Source organism: Malaclemys terrapin, chromosome 3, assembly GCF_027887155.1.
Source record: "Malaclemys terrapin pileata isolate rMalTer1 chromosome 3, rMalTer1.hap1, whole genome shotgun sequence".
NCBI lineage: Eukaryota > Metazoa > Chordata > Testudines > Emydidae > Malaclemys > Malaclemys terrapin.
The window spans coordinates 128,236,365-128,255,465 of NC_071507.1; the positions used below are offsets into that span (position 1 = coordinate 128,236,365).

At 37.9% G+C, this 19,101-nt stretch overlaps 1 protein-coding gene across 10 annotated transcripts in view; it reads left to right on the forward strand.

Moving 5' to 3' along the window:
• The window catches only part of ATG5 (autophagy related 5), a 144,532-nt gene extending 125,710 nt beyond the window's left edge, over positions 1 to 18,822 (forward strand). For all 10 annotated transcript variants that reach the window (XM_054022586.1, XM_054022582.1, XM_054022587.1 and 7 more), the window contains one exon: positions 16,461 to 18,822. In XM_054022586.1, coding sequence (XP_053878561.1) covers positions 16,461 to 16,597 — 137 coding nt within the window. In that variant the 3' untranslated portion in view covers positions 16,598 to 18,822. The remainder of the gene's footprint in view (positions 1 to 16,460) is intronic.
• Positions 18,823 to 19,101: the final 279 nt, after the last annotated feature.

Below are 19,101 nucleotides of genomic sequence, written 5' to 3' on the forward strand. Positions count from 1 at the left end.
TCTAGTGATTTATTATTTATGAGATTGTTGCCCATTGTGTGTCCATACAAAATTATTATTCAGTCAAGAGTCTCTATTAATGGCTGTAGTCGTCCCTGGAGCAAATTGCCATGTATTTTTGTTGTTGTTTCTGAAGTTTGGGATTTTTGTTTATTCAAGTTTATTCTCAATTATAATTAAATGTGGAAAAATCCTGATTTGCCTCTACAGCAAAGCATAAGTATATAGGACCATTTTCTGAATTGATCTCTGCTTTGTGGAAATCCATGTTCTTTAGATGTTTTGCATTAGGAATATGTCAGGGCAGAATCTTGCCCTTAGTTTTATGTTAATGCTTATAGATCTGTATTAAGAAACAACACTTAGCAGTAAGTCTCAGTATTAGTGCAGCAGGACTAGTGTGATATGGAAGGATCATTATTACAAACCCTATTTTTTAATCTTATTTATACAGTCTGAATACAATAAAATGTTTGAAACAGTCACTTATATATAAGTGTTTTAAAAATCTTGATTTTGGTTTTTGTACAAAAAAACTCACATTTTAAAGGGAGCATTTTATTCTGGGATGAACTTGGAACCTGTTTCTGTGAACACATACTATGACTAGCACATATTACTATACATTTTCCCACTGCACTAGTAGAGCTAGTCAGGGTGGGGCATAGTACACACAGAAGTAAGTGTTTTGCAAAATGAGGGCCTTTGAAATAGCAATGTTTGTGTGTATCCTTATTGCTGTTGAAGATATTGGTATTTTTGGTTAGGACATCATTTTTCCAACCCAGCACCTCATTGAGACTGATTGTGCAGTAAAATCATACTCATGTCTTTGTGGTATCAGTTTGTTAATGAAAATAAATGCAGTTATAAACTTGAAGTTACGGCATTTCTGCAGAATCAAGTAGAGAGAATGTGTTGACAATGCAAACCTAGGATTTAAACACCTAGCAATGATAACTAATAAACATGCTAAGAAAAGGCATGGGAAACATTTGAAAGATAAATGGATTCCAATTTTGAGGGATATTTCATAGTTTTCTCCAGTGTGAAAGACACCCGTTAAGATATAGTTATTTTGTAGTTCTTATAGATGCCTATAAGCTAGAGTTGAGTTTGTGGCTTTATCAGAACTTCCATTTTAGAGTTTCAAACTGAAAGCAGCAGGAAAGACAAATTCGTTCATTGGTATAATAAAAGAAGTGAAATATTTGGCAGAGAAACAGCCTGAAATTACATTTAAATTAAGAACAGATTATTATTTTCAGTGGATAGTTGGATAGCTGCATGTTCTTTCTACATGTCTTGTCAGTAAGCATGGATGAGTGGCAAAAAGTTAAGTACCGTATTTAAAATGCAAATTTCACTTTCCTGGTAAATTCTTACTGTTTGGCCTAAAACACTCTACCTACCTTCGTGACTACTGAAAAATATCCAGGTATGACACAAAGGTAATCTTGCCAATGTGTACTGTCATAATTCTAATCTGAGGGCGTTTGTCTTTTCTAAAAGCTACCACTAACAAGAAATAATGCAATGGTTCTTCCAAATGCCTTATATTAACAAAATAGCAAGATTATAGGAAAGGGCCAGAAGATTCCTGCAAGTTACTGCTCTGTAGTTACTCACTCTTTCTCATGGTACAGTAATTCTAATGCAATTACATTAATCAAGTGGGCTGTAACAACTTCCAGAAATAGAGAATACTGGCATTTGCACAACTAATAATCCACTTCCAGTGTTATAAGGGAAAAGTCCTGGTAATAAGATGAGTTTTTTCATCTTAAAGGAAATATCCTTCTCTTTTTTGATTCCTTCATTTACACCAGTCATCCTCTAGAAATGTAACTTACAGGAAATATTTAAATGTGTTATATTTAGTGATAAAATAGCCTTTGTAAAGAAGAAATTCCTAGTCAAAACTGTACGATGAAGGATAAAATTTGAAGTATGGGCTAGGTCTCAGTCCCATTGACTTTCAATGAGACTTAAGTTCCTTAGGCTCCTAAGTGCCTAACCATACGTGCCAACTCCATGGCTGCGCCAGGGCTAGAGCACCCAGGGAAAAAATTAGCAGGTGCTTAGCACCCACCGGCAGCCAGCTGTCCCCCTCCCCTTCAGTGTCTCCTGCCTGCCAGTGGCCTCGCTAATCAACTCCTCCCACTCCCTCCCTGTGCCTCCTGCTGGCAATGGTCAGCTGTTCTGTGGTATGCAGGAGGTGCTGGGAGGAAGGGGAAGGAACAGAGACGGGAAGGGGGTGGAACTGGGCGGGCAGAGGTACAGTGGGGGTGGAGCATGGGCAAGAAGGGGTGGGGGCTTGGGGGGAAAGGGTGGCGTGAGGGCAGGGCCTGAGTCTGAATGGGGATTGAGCACCCCCAGGAAAGGAGGAAGCCAGCACCTATGTGCCTAACCAATCACTTTTGAAAATGGGACTTAGACTCCTAAGTAACTTTTGGCCCTTTTGTAAACTTTACCCAATGTTTTTAGTTGTATGTTAGTGGTTTCATCTCTTTGGAGCAGCGTTATTTTCACTTTTAGAGATGTAGCATATTTAAAAATGTGCACTTCACATCATTAGTTCTAAACTTTCTCTCTAATAATAAATGTGGTGACTGTTAGGAACTTTTTCCTAATGTCCAACCTAGGCCTCCCTTGCTGCAGTTTAAGAGCAACAAGAATGATTAAAGGTCTTGAGAACATGACCTATGAAGGAAGGCTGAAAGAATTGGGTTTGTTTAGTTTGGAAAAGAGAAGACTGAGAGGGGACATGATAGCAGTTTTCAGGTATCTAAAAGGGTGTCATAAGGAGGAGGGAGAAAACTTGTTCACCTTAGCCTCTAAGGATAGAACAAGAAGCAATGGGTTTAAACTGCAGCAAGGGAGGTCTAGATTGGACATTAGGAAAAAGTTCCTAACTGTCAGGGTGGTTAAACACTGGAATAAATTGCCTAGGGAGGTTGTGGAATCTCCATCTCTGGAGATATTTAAGAGTAGGTTAGATAAATGTCTATCAGGGATGGTCTAGACAGTATTTGGTCCTGCCATGCGGGCAGGGGACTGGACTCGATGACCTCTCGAGGTCCCTTCCAGTCCTAGAAATCTATGAATCTATAAACTACTTTAACTCTTGCTCTTTTTGTATAAGTGCTCTGGTTTCATGCTCTGGGTATATGAGATATGTATATGGAGACACCACTATGATACTTGGATAACTACTTTCCTCATGGAATCATAGGGCCTAAATATCTGAATAATAGAGCCCAATATTCTACATTTAAAGAAGGGGAAGATGGTAGGCTGCCATTTTGGTGGGAGTAAAGTTAGGGGAGTGTGACTATTTTAATTGTGTATGTTCACGTTTTCAAAGGATTGCATTATTTCTAAGTTTCACACTAATTTTCTGGGTTTCTATAATTTATACACTTATAATGTACACATAATCCATTATATATGCATTTTCTTTTTTAAAACTAATGTCCTTGAAAGATGATTTATACTCTAACTATTGAGATGTGCCTGAAAGCTTTCTAAATCTGTCTTCAGTTAGAGTTTCTGTCATAGGACTTTAAAAAGGAGGTTTTTATAAAAGGCACATTCCTTCTTCCTTCCACACTTTCTGAATTGCCTTGCTAATACAACCTCCTTAACAGGGGGAGCACATCTCATTGGGACCTTAAGTAAAACAGGGGTAAGTCCATTGACTGCCTGCCAAGCCTTCTGAACCTTGCCAGGAGCCTACCAATTTTTACACCCTTTTGGAGGTTGGCGGTGTCTCCAGTGAGCTCTGGGAAAATGGCAGCCCACAAGCCTTAAGTGGAACATCAAGGGGCCTTCATCCTACTCTCTTTATGAGCCTTATGAGGATGGTTAAGGTCCTTCCCACACTACATCCTCTACAAGCAGTTGGAGGCTTATCATGACAGAGACTCACTGTGAGACTTAAAAATCTCATGAGCCTTCATTGTCAGCTTAAAAGGCTCATAAGCTTTCCCTCTGAGCCTTAGGGACCCTGTTGGGGTGTTCAACCCATCCCTGCTCTGAACCTTAGTAGATTCTTTGGGGGCTCCTTCACAGTCTTAATAGGCTTCTAAGACAAAATTAGACTCAGGGGCCAGACAGTCAATTTTGCCAAAGCAGGCATATTGGGCTTTTAATGAGACTACAAAAAACTTGTTTAAAATGTAGTGAATGGTGAGTTACCAGTGAGGCTAAGGCTTATGAGGATGATAAACATTACTGGGGAGTTCTTCCCTTCTGCGAACCCCAGCCCCCTTCCTGACCTTTCCTCTTTCACCAAGCAGTTTTGCTAAGGTCTATGGAATTTAGGAGTATTTCAGAGGTATGTGCTTGTGCACAAGACAATGGGGAAATGGAGAGATGAGAAGCTTAGGATAGGGTGCCTCAGAGCAGCCCCTTGAGAGGTCTTAGGAAACGTGTTCAACCCTGAGCTAAATTTTATTATCAGCCAGACAATATGTTTTCTTATTGTCTGTTTCGAGCCTATTCTGTTTAAGCATATCAGAGGGCCAATGACTCTCTTCAGGCACAGCAAGATTTGCCAAGCCTCATATTATTAGAGATGGGTGAAGATACATATTCCATTTCACAGAAGATTTAGCTATTTCCTAATTTAGTTTCATTCCAAACTGGAATAAAAATCAAAAACTGTGAAATTCTCTGTGAAAAGGGGATGGAGCCTTCGCTTTGGGGGAATCTGCCTGGTATCTGGCCAGGAGCCGCAGAGCCTGGACACCCTAGTTTCCAAAGGAACTTTATGGAAATCAGACTGTCTTGGTGGAACATTTTGATTTTTACAAATTCCTACAAACCTGTTTGAGATTTTTCTGACAAGCACTAATTATTATTTGTCTATTATAGTAGTTTTTGGAAGCCCCAACCAATACTGGGATTATTTTGTGCTAGGTGCTGTACAGACATGCAGTCCCTGTCCTAAATAGCTTACAGTTAAAATAGACAAGATAGACAAAGGAGGGAGGGGAAATGGAGGCACAGATGTGGCCTGTCAGAGGTTACACAGCAGGTAGGCAGAGCCTGAAATACAACCCAGGTCTCCTGAGTTCCAGCCTAGTGTCCTATCTGTTAGGCAAATGTTTCTCAACTGGTGGTTTGTGACCTTCAACAGGGTCATGAAAGTCAATCAGAGGGGTTGTGCGATGTTGAAAATTGTATGGCAATGTAAAGCAAAGAAAATCCTCTCTCTCCTACTCCTTGCACACCCTTACCTGTCAAGACTAAATATTCTCTGTCAATCTCTCAAAACGCATTAATAAATTATGTAGGTTTAGCATTATCATCACTGATATATTTGCTATGAGAATACAAAATGTAAAGGGGGTTGACAATTTTTTACTTTGAATGAGGTGTCACTACCATGAAAAGTTTGAAAACCCTGCATTGGGCCTCACAGACTGACAATTGGGGAGAGGTGATTGTGAGGGATTCCCCAATGAACGTATTGAAGTTTTTGAGAGAAGGCAACAATCCTATGAGGCTTGCAGGGGGTGGGGCCTCCAGAAAAGATGCCAAAGCTTAGAGCATGATATGGGAATTGTAGACCCAACATGGTTTTCAGGAGGGAATCTGATAGGCCCCTTAATGTGTCTATAGAGTGTAATGCACCCCTTGATGTTGAGCCTCATGCTTCCTTTTTGCATCCCTCCTCTTTCTCCTTTTCCCTCTGCTCCTTCTACATTTACATATCCTGCAGGCCCCCTGAACATCATAGGAAGTTAGCCCCTTATGGTAAGAAATCAACAAAAGAAGGGAGAGTCCTGGAAAAAGAGGAGCTCAGGGGAAATGGTGGGAAGAGCAGGTAACAACCTCATGACTACCATGGAATAGATCAATCCATTAAACATAGCTTTTATTGTCTCTCACTCTCTGCTACATCCTAGCTTTAGAACAATCTTCTAATTCTGATCACCACCACCATCTTAAGTGTCTCAGTTTACTAATAGCTTATCTGATTAACTTCATTTTTGTGGAAAAATTCTCCTCCTTTCCATAACAGGCCTCTCCCATGAATGGCGTGCATTCTGAAGTCTATTTCTGTGAAAAAAGGCTAGACACTTCTCTTTACATCAAAGCTAAGGTCTCAAGCAGTCATTTGATATTATTAAGCTTCCTAGAGCTAATGAGTCCTAACATTACTAATTAAAAATATTAACTTTTCAGATTTGCTTTGTAATCCTGTTACCTTTTGCAAACATAAATGCCTGCTTACAAGAGTTCAGTGAACTAAGGTTTATCATTTATCTGATTCAGTTCAAGTCTGGCATCTACTAACTTTGAAGCTGATTTTTTGGGAGATTTTAAAGGAGCGTAAGGACCAAAGTAAGGCTTATCATGAAAACTCATTTGGAATCTTAACTATGGAGCAGCTACCACTGATCTGTAATGCAGCTACCTTATACCTCTCCACCCACCCTTCCTTAAATTCTCAGGAATAACTGGAACAATTTTGCCATTGCAGAGTTCAGTAAACATTTTCAGGCAGTAGCAGTGCAAAAATACATGCAGTCCATATGCAGAAAATGATACTTGATGTGTGTGTGCAAACTATATTATGCATTCATTAAGGCATTTATTTCCCAATAAGTTCAGGCCCGGAAGAAGTTAATGTAAGTATTTTAGAAAGGGTTTGTATTTCTCTGATAAACAGCACTCCCCTTCTGTTTGTGATCACAGGATGAAAGCTCTCTAAGCTTGTATATGTACATTTTTACTGCTACATCATGTAGTGTGCTCTTAAGATTGAGATCTCATTCCCCAGGAAGCATTTCTGTCTAAGATTAATTGCCCTTTTAAAATCCGTGTTTGATGTATTCCTTTGGCTATATCCTGACTTGGTTTAACCCTCTTTGACCTGACCTCACTGACTATTACCGCCATGGCTGAGGCAGAAATCCTTCAGCATGATGTATGCAGTACAGACTTCAGCCTGTGGTTTTCACATCTATGGATTCAATTAGCTGGATTTTTACAAAGGTTAAAGAATTTGTCAGACACAGAACAAAACTCACCAGACTCTCTTAGGTTAATTGAATAGCTCATCTCCATTTGCTGTTCTACTTTGCTTGTCAATTTAAGAACTTGTTAAAGAACGTAGAACAGTATTATATGTAATATAATGTAGCAAAAATGGCAAATCAGCTTATTTTTTTCTCTAGTTAAATATGAAAAGGTATAAACATGACATGGTAACCATTAGGCTTTTGTTCTGTATAAATTTCCCATCACCTTGCAGGCAAATGTTTTTAACCTATTACTATAATTACTTTTGAATGTCCTACTCTGAGGAGTTTATTAACCCTTGAAGATAAACTAGACAGTTATTCTGCTTTGATGAAAATAAGTAAACCCCTGTTACCATTTGGTATATTTTCACTTAGCTGGCAATGCAAGTAATCCATCCAGTTTTCCATCTTACAAATGGGCATCTTACAAATGGTCATCGTTACTTGATTAGCTGAAAAGTACATCAAAAATACACACATTAGAATTAAAGCATGCTTGTATCCATGATTTTAAACATGGTAGCTTAACAAATATTAAGCAAAAAAATAATTGCGGTTAAGAATAAAGTCCTTGCCAGCATTCTTGAAGTGAGTGTGACATATTTGTGTGTGTGTGTGTGTGTGTGTGTGTGTGTGTGTGTGTGAGAGAGAGAGCGCATATGTGGGGAGGGAAGTATGTGTGTTTTTGTATACATATTCATAAAGAATATTTGATGGCATGATGGTGTGGGAGGTTTTATTGCTTTGTGTTTGTTTGGGATAACCCATATTGTTGAAAATGATGAAGCTATATATGTCCTTGCAAACTAGTGCTAATAAAACCTTACCATGTCATCTCAGCATTTGTTCTATCTATACCAGCATTTATACAAAAATTGTTTTAAAAAATATTTTAGCTAAAGAAATGGATCCATGGTATATTTAGCTCCCTGGCTGTGTATTCAGGTTGACCTAGATCCATGAAGTCAGCTGTACAGGATTCAGAGGGGAAGAGAAATTGTTTTTATAAATTTATGAAACCTCTAAAAAATCTAAACATTTTTTTTTTGTTGCAAGAATGATGTTGTAGTTAATTAAGTATTAAGGTACGTTCTATTCAAGCGAGAAATAAGTGCTTTTTCCCCACTGTAATGGTTTGGGGGAGATTCCGGAGTATCTAGGGTATAAAGCTTCTAATTCTGTCAGTGATCCAGGACTAATAGCTAAGGCAGCATACGGTTAGGGGAGAGATTCCATACTTCTGAGAGAAGGGATACAAGAAAAGATTGTTGTGAAAACTTTTTAAAATTATTTTTTAAAATGATATGTGCATGAAGTTGTGTGGCTGACTGTTGTGTTGGTAGGGGTGGTGTCTTGGGCCCAACCAAGGTATAAAGCGTTCTAAAACACTTATTTAAGCTTCTAAAATTTTAAACAGTTCAGTTTGGTTCAGGTTTTGCATTCTTATAGGTGGTTAACTCCCATAGTAGCAAGCACTACTAAAAATATTTTATTAAACACACAGTAATAAAGAAAAAGTTAAAGCACTCTTAACAAGTCTTCCTACTTCCCTTAGAGCCTGAGCGGGTAAATGAGTACTCCTCACCAAGAGGAGGAGCTGTATCAGCTGGTGTGCAGGAATCTCCATTAGACTATGCTTTTGGTCAGTACCGCTGATGCCAGAGGAGGCAGTTTGATCACTCCTAATAATGGGGAGTCCAGTACCAAAGAGACACAATAGGTCTTTCAACACAATATAGGATTTTAGTCACAAATATTTTGTTGCCAAGGATAGGTGAGTCGATGGCATTGATACCAAAGTAGATGGTACCAGGGATATCAGTATTGGGTGCCTCAGTGCCAAGAGGCTGGTACCAGTTGATTTAAGGGATGCTGTGGAGGTGGTCCTGAGGCACTAATCAGTGCTAGAGGGACCCTTTTTGGGCCTTGTGCTACTCTTTTCCTCTGAGGCTCAAGGGGAGTCAAAAGCTGAGGTGGGGTTTTTTTGGACTTAGTAAAAGAAACTCAGGGGGATTCTACTCCCTGATATCCTCCCCTTTGGTGACCTTCCCCTTACACCTATCCATATCCTTGGTCTTTTTGAGTTATGTGGGGAATGTACCACACCAGAAGACCAAGGTTTGCTTCCCAGTCCAGAGCTAGATCCCCTTCTCCACCTCACAAGGGAGCTTTATTAGTCTTCATCATGGCAACAGATTTGATTTCTTGATTGGGAATGGCATGCAAATTCATTTGTTTCTTCTAGTTATATCCCCTCAATTTGGGAATCATTTATAATTTCAATGGGTTCTGGAGCACCATCACTGTGAACCACTGGATCCAGTAAATCAGGAGGTAGGCTATTCCATTTAGTTTGAGACCCCCTCCCACCCACCTTCCCCATCCCTTTTCTGGAACCTCGTCTCCTGAGGTTCAGTAGGTGCAATCACTTCTAAATCTCAAAGAAGTGGATAAAGTTCCTCAAGAACCCAGGAAACGGGTTTGATTCTTGTTACTTTGATTCCCCAAAAGACTGCTGGTGCCCTATAGTGGATCAGCGATAAATGAACACCTTCAAGTTCAGGATGGTGACTATGGCCTCAATAATTGCAACCATAGATGCAAACTCAAGGTGTACAGCTCTCAAACTCCAGGATACTTTCATATAGCAGTTCACCCTACCCAGAGAAGGTATTTGAGGTTTCAGGTGGGCCGTTCCCACTATCAGTACAGGGTGCTACCATTTGGCTTATCGACAGCACCATGGGAATTTAGGAAATGCCTAGTGGTAGTAGCAGATTACCTCGGGAAACAAGGAGACCAGTTGTTCCCATATTTGGATCAGTGTCTCATTCATGGAACATTGCATCAACGAGTAACAGACTCTGGTCAAAGGACTCTGCATCATTTTGCCTCCCTAGGCCTGAAAGTAAACGGAGAAAAGTCCAATACTGACTCCATCAAAAGAACAGAGTTTATAAGAACTATGCTGGACTCCACATCAACAGTGGCTTTATCTACCACAGGAAAGATTTCAAGCCATGCTAGATGTATTCATCCACCTAGAAACTCACCCCAGAACATTGGTGAGAACCTCCTGCATATGCACAACTCAGCATGCCAGACCTTACCTTACTTGCATGAAAGTATGGCTGAAGTCTATATATTAGCCAAGCAGATATTACCTAGATATATTAGTACACATTCCACCAGAAGGCTTGTCATTACATTTGTAGAAAGTCAGCAAAGGGATGTCTTTACCCCCTCCATTACCATCAAAGACTGTGGTAACGGATGCCGTCACACTAGGATGGATAGCCCATGTAAACAACTTTAAAACACAAGTTTTGTGGGAGCAGGATTTCATATAAATGTCTTGGAGCTAAGAGCTATTTGTTGGGTGCCCAGCTTTTCTCCAGCTTCTAGAATGACTGACAAGTCATATTGTGAAAGACAACCCTACAGCCAGGTTTATATAAATAAGCCAGGGATAGCAATATCCACTCTGCCAGAAGGCTGCAAGTCTGTGGAACTTTTGTATCCACCAGAAAATTACCCTGAGAGCAGTACCACCTGCAAGGATTACAGAATATGCTAATAGATCATCTCAGCAGACAATTTTCAAGCGACCGTGAGTAGCTGATAAATGACAACAGAATACAATATATGTTTCTGAAGTGGTGTCATCCATCCAAACACCTCTTTGCTGCCAGAGAAAACAAGAAGTGTTGAAAATTCTGCTCCAGAGTGGGACAAAATCAGGTATCGCTATCCAATGCCATTATGATAACATGGTCCCCAGGCCTGATGTATTTTCACCCTCCAATTCCATTAATCCCAAGCATTTTCAGAAAGTTCAGGCAGGACTCTGCCAAAATTATTATAGTAGCTCCAATGTGGCTGGGACAATTTAGGTCCAGGTACTGAAGAATCTCTACATCCAACCTCCAGTATAGTTGCTTCTCCTACCAGATGTGATATCACAGAGATGTGATCAAATCCTCCATCTGAATCCACATTTCCTGCATCTCATGGCATGGATGTTTGCTGGCTGACTTCTGTGGAGCAAATCTGTGCATCTGACATACAAAACATTATAATTCACAGTAGAAAAGGTTCTGAGAGGAATACTTATGCTGTTAAATGGAAGAGATTTATGCTTTGGGTGCAACAGCACCAATTATCTCCATTCCTGGCACAGATATCAGACATACTTAATACTTCAAAGAACTCTGGACTGTCAGTGAGCTCCCTGGGGGCTCACATAGCAGTCATCTCTGTTTTGCACCCTCCAGTTCAGGGGTATTTCATATTTACACACCTACAGTAGCTGGATTCCTAAAGGACCTTATGAAGATATACCTCCCAATCAGAGATCTGTCACCTTTCTTGGGATCTAAGTATTGTTCTGACAGGGTTAATGGATTCACCTTTCTAGCCATTTCAGTTCTCGGTCCATTTAACTGTTCATTCCATGCACTAAATAGGACAGCAGGCCGGTAGGATAAATAGTATGTGATTACTTCATTCTACAGTATATACATACACATATTAAAGTTGCATGAGAAACTTTAATTCTGGAATTTCCTGTTGTACAGTGCTTGACTGTGTAAACTTAATAGTCTCTGAAATAATTTATTTGTATGCTACACCATCTGTAAGACGGGGTCAGGAAGGAGGAGAGAGACTGCCTGGCCTGCCTTGTAAGATAGGAATATGAAGCTTTCCTCAATAATGAGGACTGTGAAGTATACAAACGTATGAATAGTAGTCAGTAGAAGAGCAGAGACTAGAACTCATGGTCGTCTTCTGGCTCCTAGCCCAGCTCACTTTCCCTTAGGCTAAAAAGGTATTTTGCAGCTGCTGTTTTCCAAAGCCTTTAGAACAGTGGTCCCCAACCTTTTCGTGTGGCGGGCGCCGGACGACTAGCCGCCGAGGACCAGCAGCCGCCAAAATGCCACCGAGAAGCGGCAACGCCAAGAAGTGTCGCCGCTGAAAATCAGCGGCATTTGGGCGGCAACGCTTCTTGAAGACGCCGCTTCGCGGCGGCATTTCGGCAGTTGCTTGTCCGGCAGCCAGTAGGTGGGCACACATAGATGCCCCGGTGGGCGCTATGGCACCTGTGGGCACAGCATTGGGGATCCCTGCTTTAGAATATATCTACTCTGCAACTGAAGTTGTAACAATAGTAGTATAGATATGACAGCATGGACTTCAGCATAGGTTAGCAACCAGATTGTGTACCCAGGGTTTCCATTAGGCTTGTATTTTGGTTGCCAGCCCATTCTGAAGCCCATGTCACCACATCTACACTACTGTTGTTACCTGTTCTGTCTAAACTAGAACTATCCAGGTTTGTCTATCCATGCTACAATCATAACTTCATGTGTAGTATAGACATACCCTTAGAGAGTAGGATGTGGCTTGGTAGTATGCTTGCTGCAAATATAATGTTCTGAACAGCAAGTCTCTAACAAAGAGATGGTTAGAGGTTTATGTCTCAGCCAGATCTAGATTTGTGGATTTTCACAGGACAGTAAAAGACTTTCCTATCCAAGGACAATCACCTTGCCAATTTTAAGTCCCTATTCAAAACTATCGAGGTACTAAAGATCTTCAAATAAATTATTAGAAAAAATGTTGTAACATTTACAAAACTACGTATTTTTTCTTAACCACAGTCTCAAAAAGGGTTGGGGAAAAAATTCAACCTGAGGCAGAGACCATTCATGAAAAATTTCTATCTGAATGATTAGCGTTTGATAAAGTTATAAGTCATTGAAAATAGAGGCTTATAATGTAAACTCCTATAGTTAAGGCCCCCCCCTAACAATGTTGCCTGTAATCATATAAAAATATTTACTTATCTAAGAGTTTAAAATTACTGGAGTTTTCCTTTAAAAGAGACTTTTGGATGTAGCTTTGATTTAAGTGCTCTCTCTTCATCTCTGTTTTTTTGGACTGTGATGTCTGACAATAAGAAGTTGAAAATAGTTCATTCATTAAGGGTGATCTAGCTTATAAATTGCAGCTGTAATGTCATTAGCCAATGGCGGTTTACAATAGGTGGGTTCAGATAAGCCATGTCAGTCCTAATTTACCTGTCTGATTGCACATATTGACTTCTGAAGTATTGACTGGCTGGTGTGTCCAATTAATGCCCATTACTTCAGTGTTGCTGCTTTACTGATGTTTGAGGAAGGAAGGAAGGAAGGAAGGAAGGGAGAATTGGGTTGGCAGCTATTCCCTCCAAATACTGCCTGAAACAAGTCTTTGCCTGCTATCTGAATAACATTGTAAAATGTTGTGATCGCAGGCAGAATATTTTTTGTGTACAAACAGTGAATAATTTTTTATGAAACATTTATTGCTAAGTTTCTAATACCTTTCCATTTTCCTCTATAGTTCATATTCTTGCATGGAAGTTAATTAAAAAAATTAATTATTTTAATGTTAATTTGTGATGAACTGAGTAAGGAAACTGAATTAGGTTTTAAATTGATAGAATGAATAATTCACACAAGTTATATCTTGTGGGATTTTTAAATTTTCAATGGAGTGATTTGAAGATGATATATCAATCTTAAGTTTGAATTTCCTAGTTTTTCTTAGTTTGTGGAACATCCTTAAATTGTTTCTTTTTTCTTAATCTTTATTTATTAAAGCATTGAAGACTGGAGAATGTGTATTATAAATTTTATGAGTTTTAGCAGATGTGAGCCAAGAGGTAGAGCTGTGTGTCTATTTACCTGCCCTAAGTTTGCTTGGCTCAATCCAGTCACATTAATCTACAATTTCGTCCTCACTAGAATCATATACATGCAAAAATAATAGGACTGACAGCTATGTAAATACATGTTATAGTTATGAATTATTGTTTTGGAGATATCTAGTTGTGGAGACATTTTGTCACTATATTAAATACTTGAAGATATTTGCACTGTATCATAGAGAATTTATATGAAAAATCAGTTTGCTTTGCCCATATTTTCTGACATTTCCCTTTTACTATTGAAAACCTGTCAAAACCATTTTCCTCACTGTCCTACTTCTTGATTCTGCAATAAAACTTGTTACTATTTACATTTGAGCATTACAAATTGTGTTATAATTTGATTAAATAGAGGAAAACATGAAACGGTAGCCCTTATTTATGTTTGCTTGAAAAAAAGGGGAAAGAAAACTTAATCTTATAAACAATGATTGACCTTAAGAATAAAGTGTATATATAAAGTATATTTAAAATAACACTAATATTATAGGTCCCCTTTGAATATTCAAATATTCTATGTTACCATGACCAAATATCTTGGAACAATATAGGTTACTGGCTTGTGGAATGAAAGGTCATGCTCCCATTATTCATTTTTCACTCAAGCCAAATGCATTTGCTCCTCAAGCTATGTGGCTTGGTCACGCTGTACCAGTGCATCAAAGTCCAGAAGTAATAGTCACTCCAGAAAAACCTCCTTGGATAAATAACACTTAATATAGAATAAGGTGGAATTGTTTCCTAAAAATAAATAATTTTGCTATAAAATAATTTCTTCAGCAAGGTAACGAGCCAAAAGGATATTGTAATGAAGCTGCATTTTGAAAGCTGTAAAAAATATTGCAATATTTGGTAAGAAATGTTTATTTTAACCATATTAAAAGCATCCCACCTTCCCATTGTAAACACATGGTTAGTGCAAGCTATCATTTCTTATGTACCATTAGCCCTGTACATTGATGACAGCTTGACAGATAATGTTTCAAACCCAGCAAAATGTATGTTAGTCTGAATTATTATATCTTATTTTAAAATGGCAGCACTCCCATTTTATGCACTGTCCACAATAAGGCCCCAAACCTGCAAACATTTATGCAAATAGGTAGTTCCACTGAATTGAGTGGGACTACTTGCAGACATGCATTTGTAGAACCAAGGCCTAAGGTTAAAGTAATGTGTTTAATCAAGGATTTTGTGGGGTGGTTTCTTTGTACGTGGACAAGGTTTTTATTTTTTTAAACACTGAACTATTTTAACCAAAATGGGATATATAATACCCTGTAGGTAATCTATAATGCAGTACTTTGGGCAAGAATCCCTGTCTAAATAGCTTATGAAACCAATTTCATGCTAGCAACAACCAGGTTCAAGCATAGCTGTTGCTAGCATTATTTGAACTGTAGTGAGGACAGAGATATCCATGCAAACCAGCTATCAGAAGATGTTATGACAGGGTTGGCAAGGCTTTATCCTTATTACAAAACACAGTTAAGATCCTATCTATGCTATGTATTAGGAACCATGTTGTAACCATCCCTTAGCCTGACAGAGCCAGCAAGTTTGCCTTCATTTCCTAGATTCTGCATAAATTTTGTGGTGGCACAATCATTCTTTCTGTAGCCAATTCTGTGGGGAAAATGGGAGGTTTGTAACTGATGGTATAGGGAGGGCAGTGACATTTGTGCACACTGTGTACAGATTTCTCTATGGTAGATTCCTATAGTATAAGGATGTCTGAATGTGGCATCTAAACATTAAAAGGTCACTGGTTTCTTTTCTTTAACCACCTTTTGAAGCAGATCTCAAATTATCTAACTTCTCATTTCAAGACTCAAATAATCTGTCTAGCTTTTTTAAAGCTAGTTTTGACTCAGCATGTGGCCATCAGGTCATGGTTTTAGCTGGTTCCCATCCTTTAAATTTAAGGATCAGAGCTTTTTCATCCTTCAGGACAAGTATAAGTAAAGAGAATTGAAATATTCTTAGCTTGTATCCCTCTTGAACTAGGAATCACTTGCTAGCATAGTTATCCCAATAGATGAAACTAAGTGAGAAATTGGACTAATTCAGTTAACTTTCTGAGTAACTCTTGATAATGCTGCCATAGTCTTTAAATTTACTAATTCTTATTAAAACAAATGTACTCCAGAAATATTCCAGTTATTTGAAATAGATATAGTGGCTTATTATGTGTGTTACTTCTGTTTCAGTAGAACCCCTATAAAAGCATGAAAATTTTAGTTTAACTATTAAGTTTGGGGGTTCATGTTCTTTAGCTTTGATAGCTATACTTTTCTTAACTAAAGCAAGACATGCCATTTGAGCAGATGTTTAAGTATGATATCTGTAGCTGGGGAAGGTGGAGGTGTCTTTATAATTTTATTAAGAACAAATCATTACTGTAGGAGAGAACTGTAAGTAATGGACACTTTCATTGTTTCACTGTAACAGAATTTCTCAGAATTCATTTTAACTCAGTTTCTGTTTTAGATGATGCAAACTGCAGTTTCAACTTTCTCCATGTCAATGTTTCCTGCTCTTCGTTCAGTTAAATTTGTAGTAGCAAGCCAGTAATCACTTTATCGCTGCAATGACTTTCAGCATACAGTAAACTTAAAGCTGTTTTGAACTGTGAATTATTGATTAGTGGTCTTTATTTTTCTTTGCATTAGATGGAGAAAAGAAGAATCAAGTGATGGTTCATGGAATTGAGCCGATGCTTGAGACACCAGTACAGTGGCTAAGTGAACATATGAGCTATCCTGATAATTTTCTTCACATTAGTATTATTCCCCAACCTACAGATTGAAGAATCAGCTGTATCAGATATAAGGATTATCCTCAGGCTGGATTTACCAGGGCATGTCAACCTTTTACTTATGTCAGGCTTGGTGGAGGCAACCTGACCAGAAAAACCTCACTGCTGCAAGCCAAACAGGAAAAAAGATCCCATCACTAGATAAGGACAATTGGGCTGGTCTTAGTTTGCATCACCACTGCTTTTCTCCACTGCCGTCATTAAACCTCAGTTGTGACATGAAAGACTTTACAGGACCACTGAAAGTCTGCTGTTTTCTTGTAAAATATAATGAAGCTGAAACTATTAGCCTGAAGAGCAAATGGAAATATGTGCCACTTGATTTGTATTTCTGATTAACAAATAAACAAGGGTTTTTCCTAACGTGACAATATTTCAGCTTTGGTTAGAGTGGAAACATTGGTTTAATTTTCTAGAAAATTAGATACCAAGAGAAATTATGTTATCAATAACTTCTAGTAACTTTTTGTAAAAGATCAGGTTACAGTAAACCCATATTTCTTTAATAGGAATTTCATAAGTTTACAGTATGTCAATTGGTATGAAAACTGTCTTTAACTTTGATAACAAGCAGTGAGAATTTTTTAAATAAAACCTCTGAACATATTTTGTCATTTAAGAACATGCACAACTTAGTTGCAAGTGTTTTTGATTTATATGCAGTTTGTCACTAAATATACCCTGGTGTACGTTTATCATTGAAACTAGTTTTCAGTGGAATAGTAATGGTGTAGGATAATTTGCTGAGGATCTGTTGTGGCATTCTTCTGATAATTTAAAATGTTTTCTGAGAGAATTTTTTCTTTAATCAATAAAAATGTAAAAGAATGTTGCAGATTATCATACCATTCTATTTATTCCCATAGATTAAAATTGGTCAAATCACAATATGATAAACAGATGTATTGTTTTTGAACAATTTTGAATATTGGAAAATTGAGCCTTTTCTGAGCTAGTTCTCATTGTGAGTTCAGTTTCCTAATGCAGTCCCATGGCAATCAGCACATGAAGTATCAAAATTTTATAATCTCATTGCAATAAGATTTTGCTTAATTTACCAAATATATTTATAGGTTACTGGAACTCATGCTCCAATTTTTGTAAATTTTTATTACATTACATCATTGCAGTTGCTACAGCGATCCTCCCCTTTTCTATTTTATTTTATATTGCATTCATCTTGTCATGAGCCGTATTACTCTGTCTGCTTATTCTTGGTTGCTGCAGACCAAGAGTATGTTGTAAGCATATTGTCATGTAAATGTTTTCATAAAGAAACATGTTATTTTCTCAAAAAAAGAGAAAATATTTGCAATTATTACTGAAATTTTGACTTGCAAACGTCCTTATAGCTCATACTACTCTCTGCCCCCACTCCCTCCCAGTCATCTTTTTAGGAGCACTTACCTGTATTTGATTAAAAAAACCAAACTCATACACAAAGAAATGAGAGAAACAGCATCGACCTAAAGTGAAAACGAGGACAGAAAAACCATAAAACCCTAAAGGAAAAAGTCAGTATGACCAAGAGTAAAATAGAAACAAACAGGATTTTTTTAACAGTGTACGTAAATGAGGAAATATAATTAAGGAAAGTCAAAGGGGGAAAGGAATAGTGAAATAGCTACATTCTTAATCTGTGAATTTGTGGGGGATTTGTGGGGATTAAAAAACTGAAAAAATATGTTGACCTCTGTTTTCTACAGAATGGATATATAGTTCAGTTATGGCTGGACGATTTTGTTGAAGGATTCTAGTTTCCATTTATGTTTGGCGTTTTCTCCACAATATTTTGACTGATTTCTTTAAAATTTTCTCAAGTGAAGGTGTCTAAATATCCAGGAGAAATTCAAAGTACTGCCAAAGGGGAGAGCAAATATTTTGTAGAGCATTAGTATAAAAGGAAGGCTTGTAGGGACTGGTATAATTTAATTTGTCTATTAATGAGGCAAAATAAAAAACTTCAAGGGAGGCAGCACATTAAATGAGCTATGAAGATTATTTCATCTGTTTAAAAATAGATGGTATTAAGCCATTGCCAGTCTTTACACATGCTCTGTTTCTATGATGCCAGCATTTTAAAATATGGGTCTCTTCTCAAGGCCGTTACTCAGTAGTAAGTCAAGCCTCTAAAACCTGGTATGGGACAAAGACAAAAATGTAATGCTTGGCTTTTAACTATTTCAACCTTACGGTTTATTAAAAAATAAAATAAAGTTTGAGTCTCTTTATTTCTCAGTAAAAATAATAAGCATAATAGCACAAAAAAAGTTTTGTGATATGTGGTGACAAAGCGGGAAAGATATTTACAAGTATAGCAAATGTGGTTTAATTGACTTATTTACATATAGAACTGGTGAAGTTACATATCTAAACAAAAGACCTACATCACAAGAATGAAATGAGGTGCTTGTTTAATCAGAGTTTAATCACAGGGGTGTTTCTTTCTACGTTTCAGAATAGTTTTATTTTTACTGCATTTGTGTATGAATGTT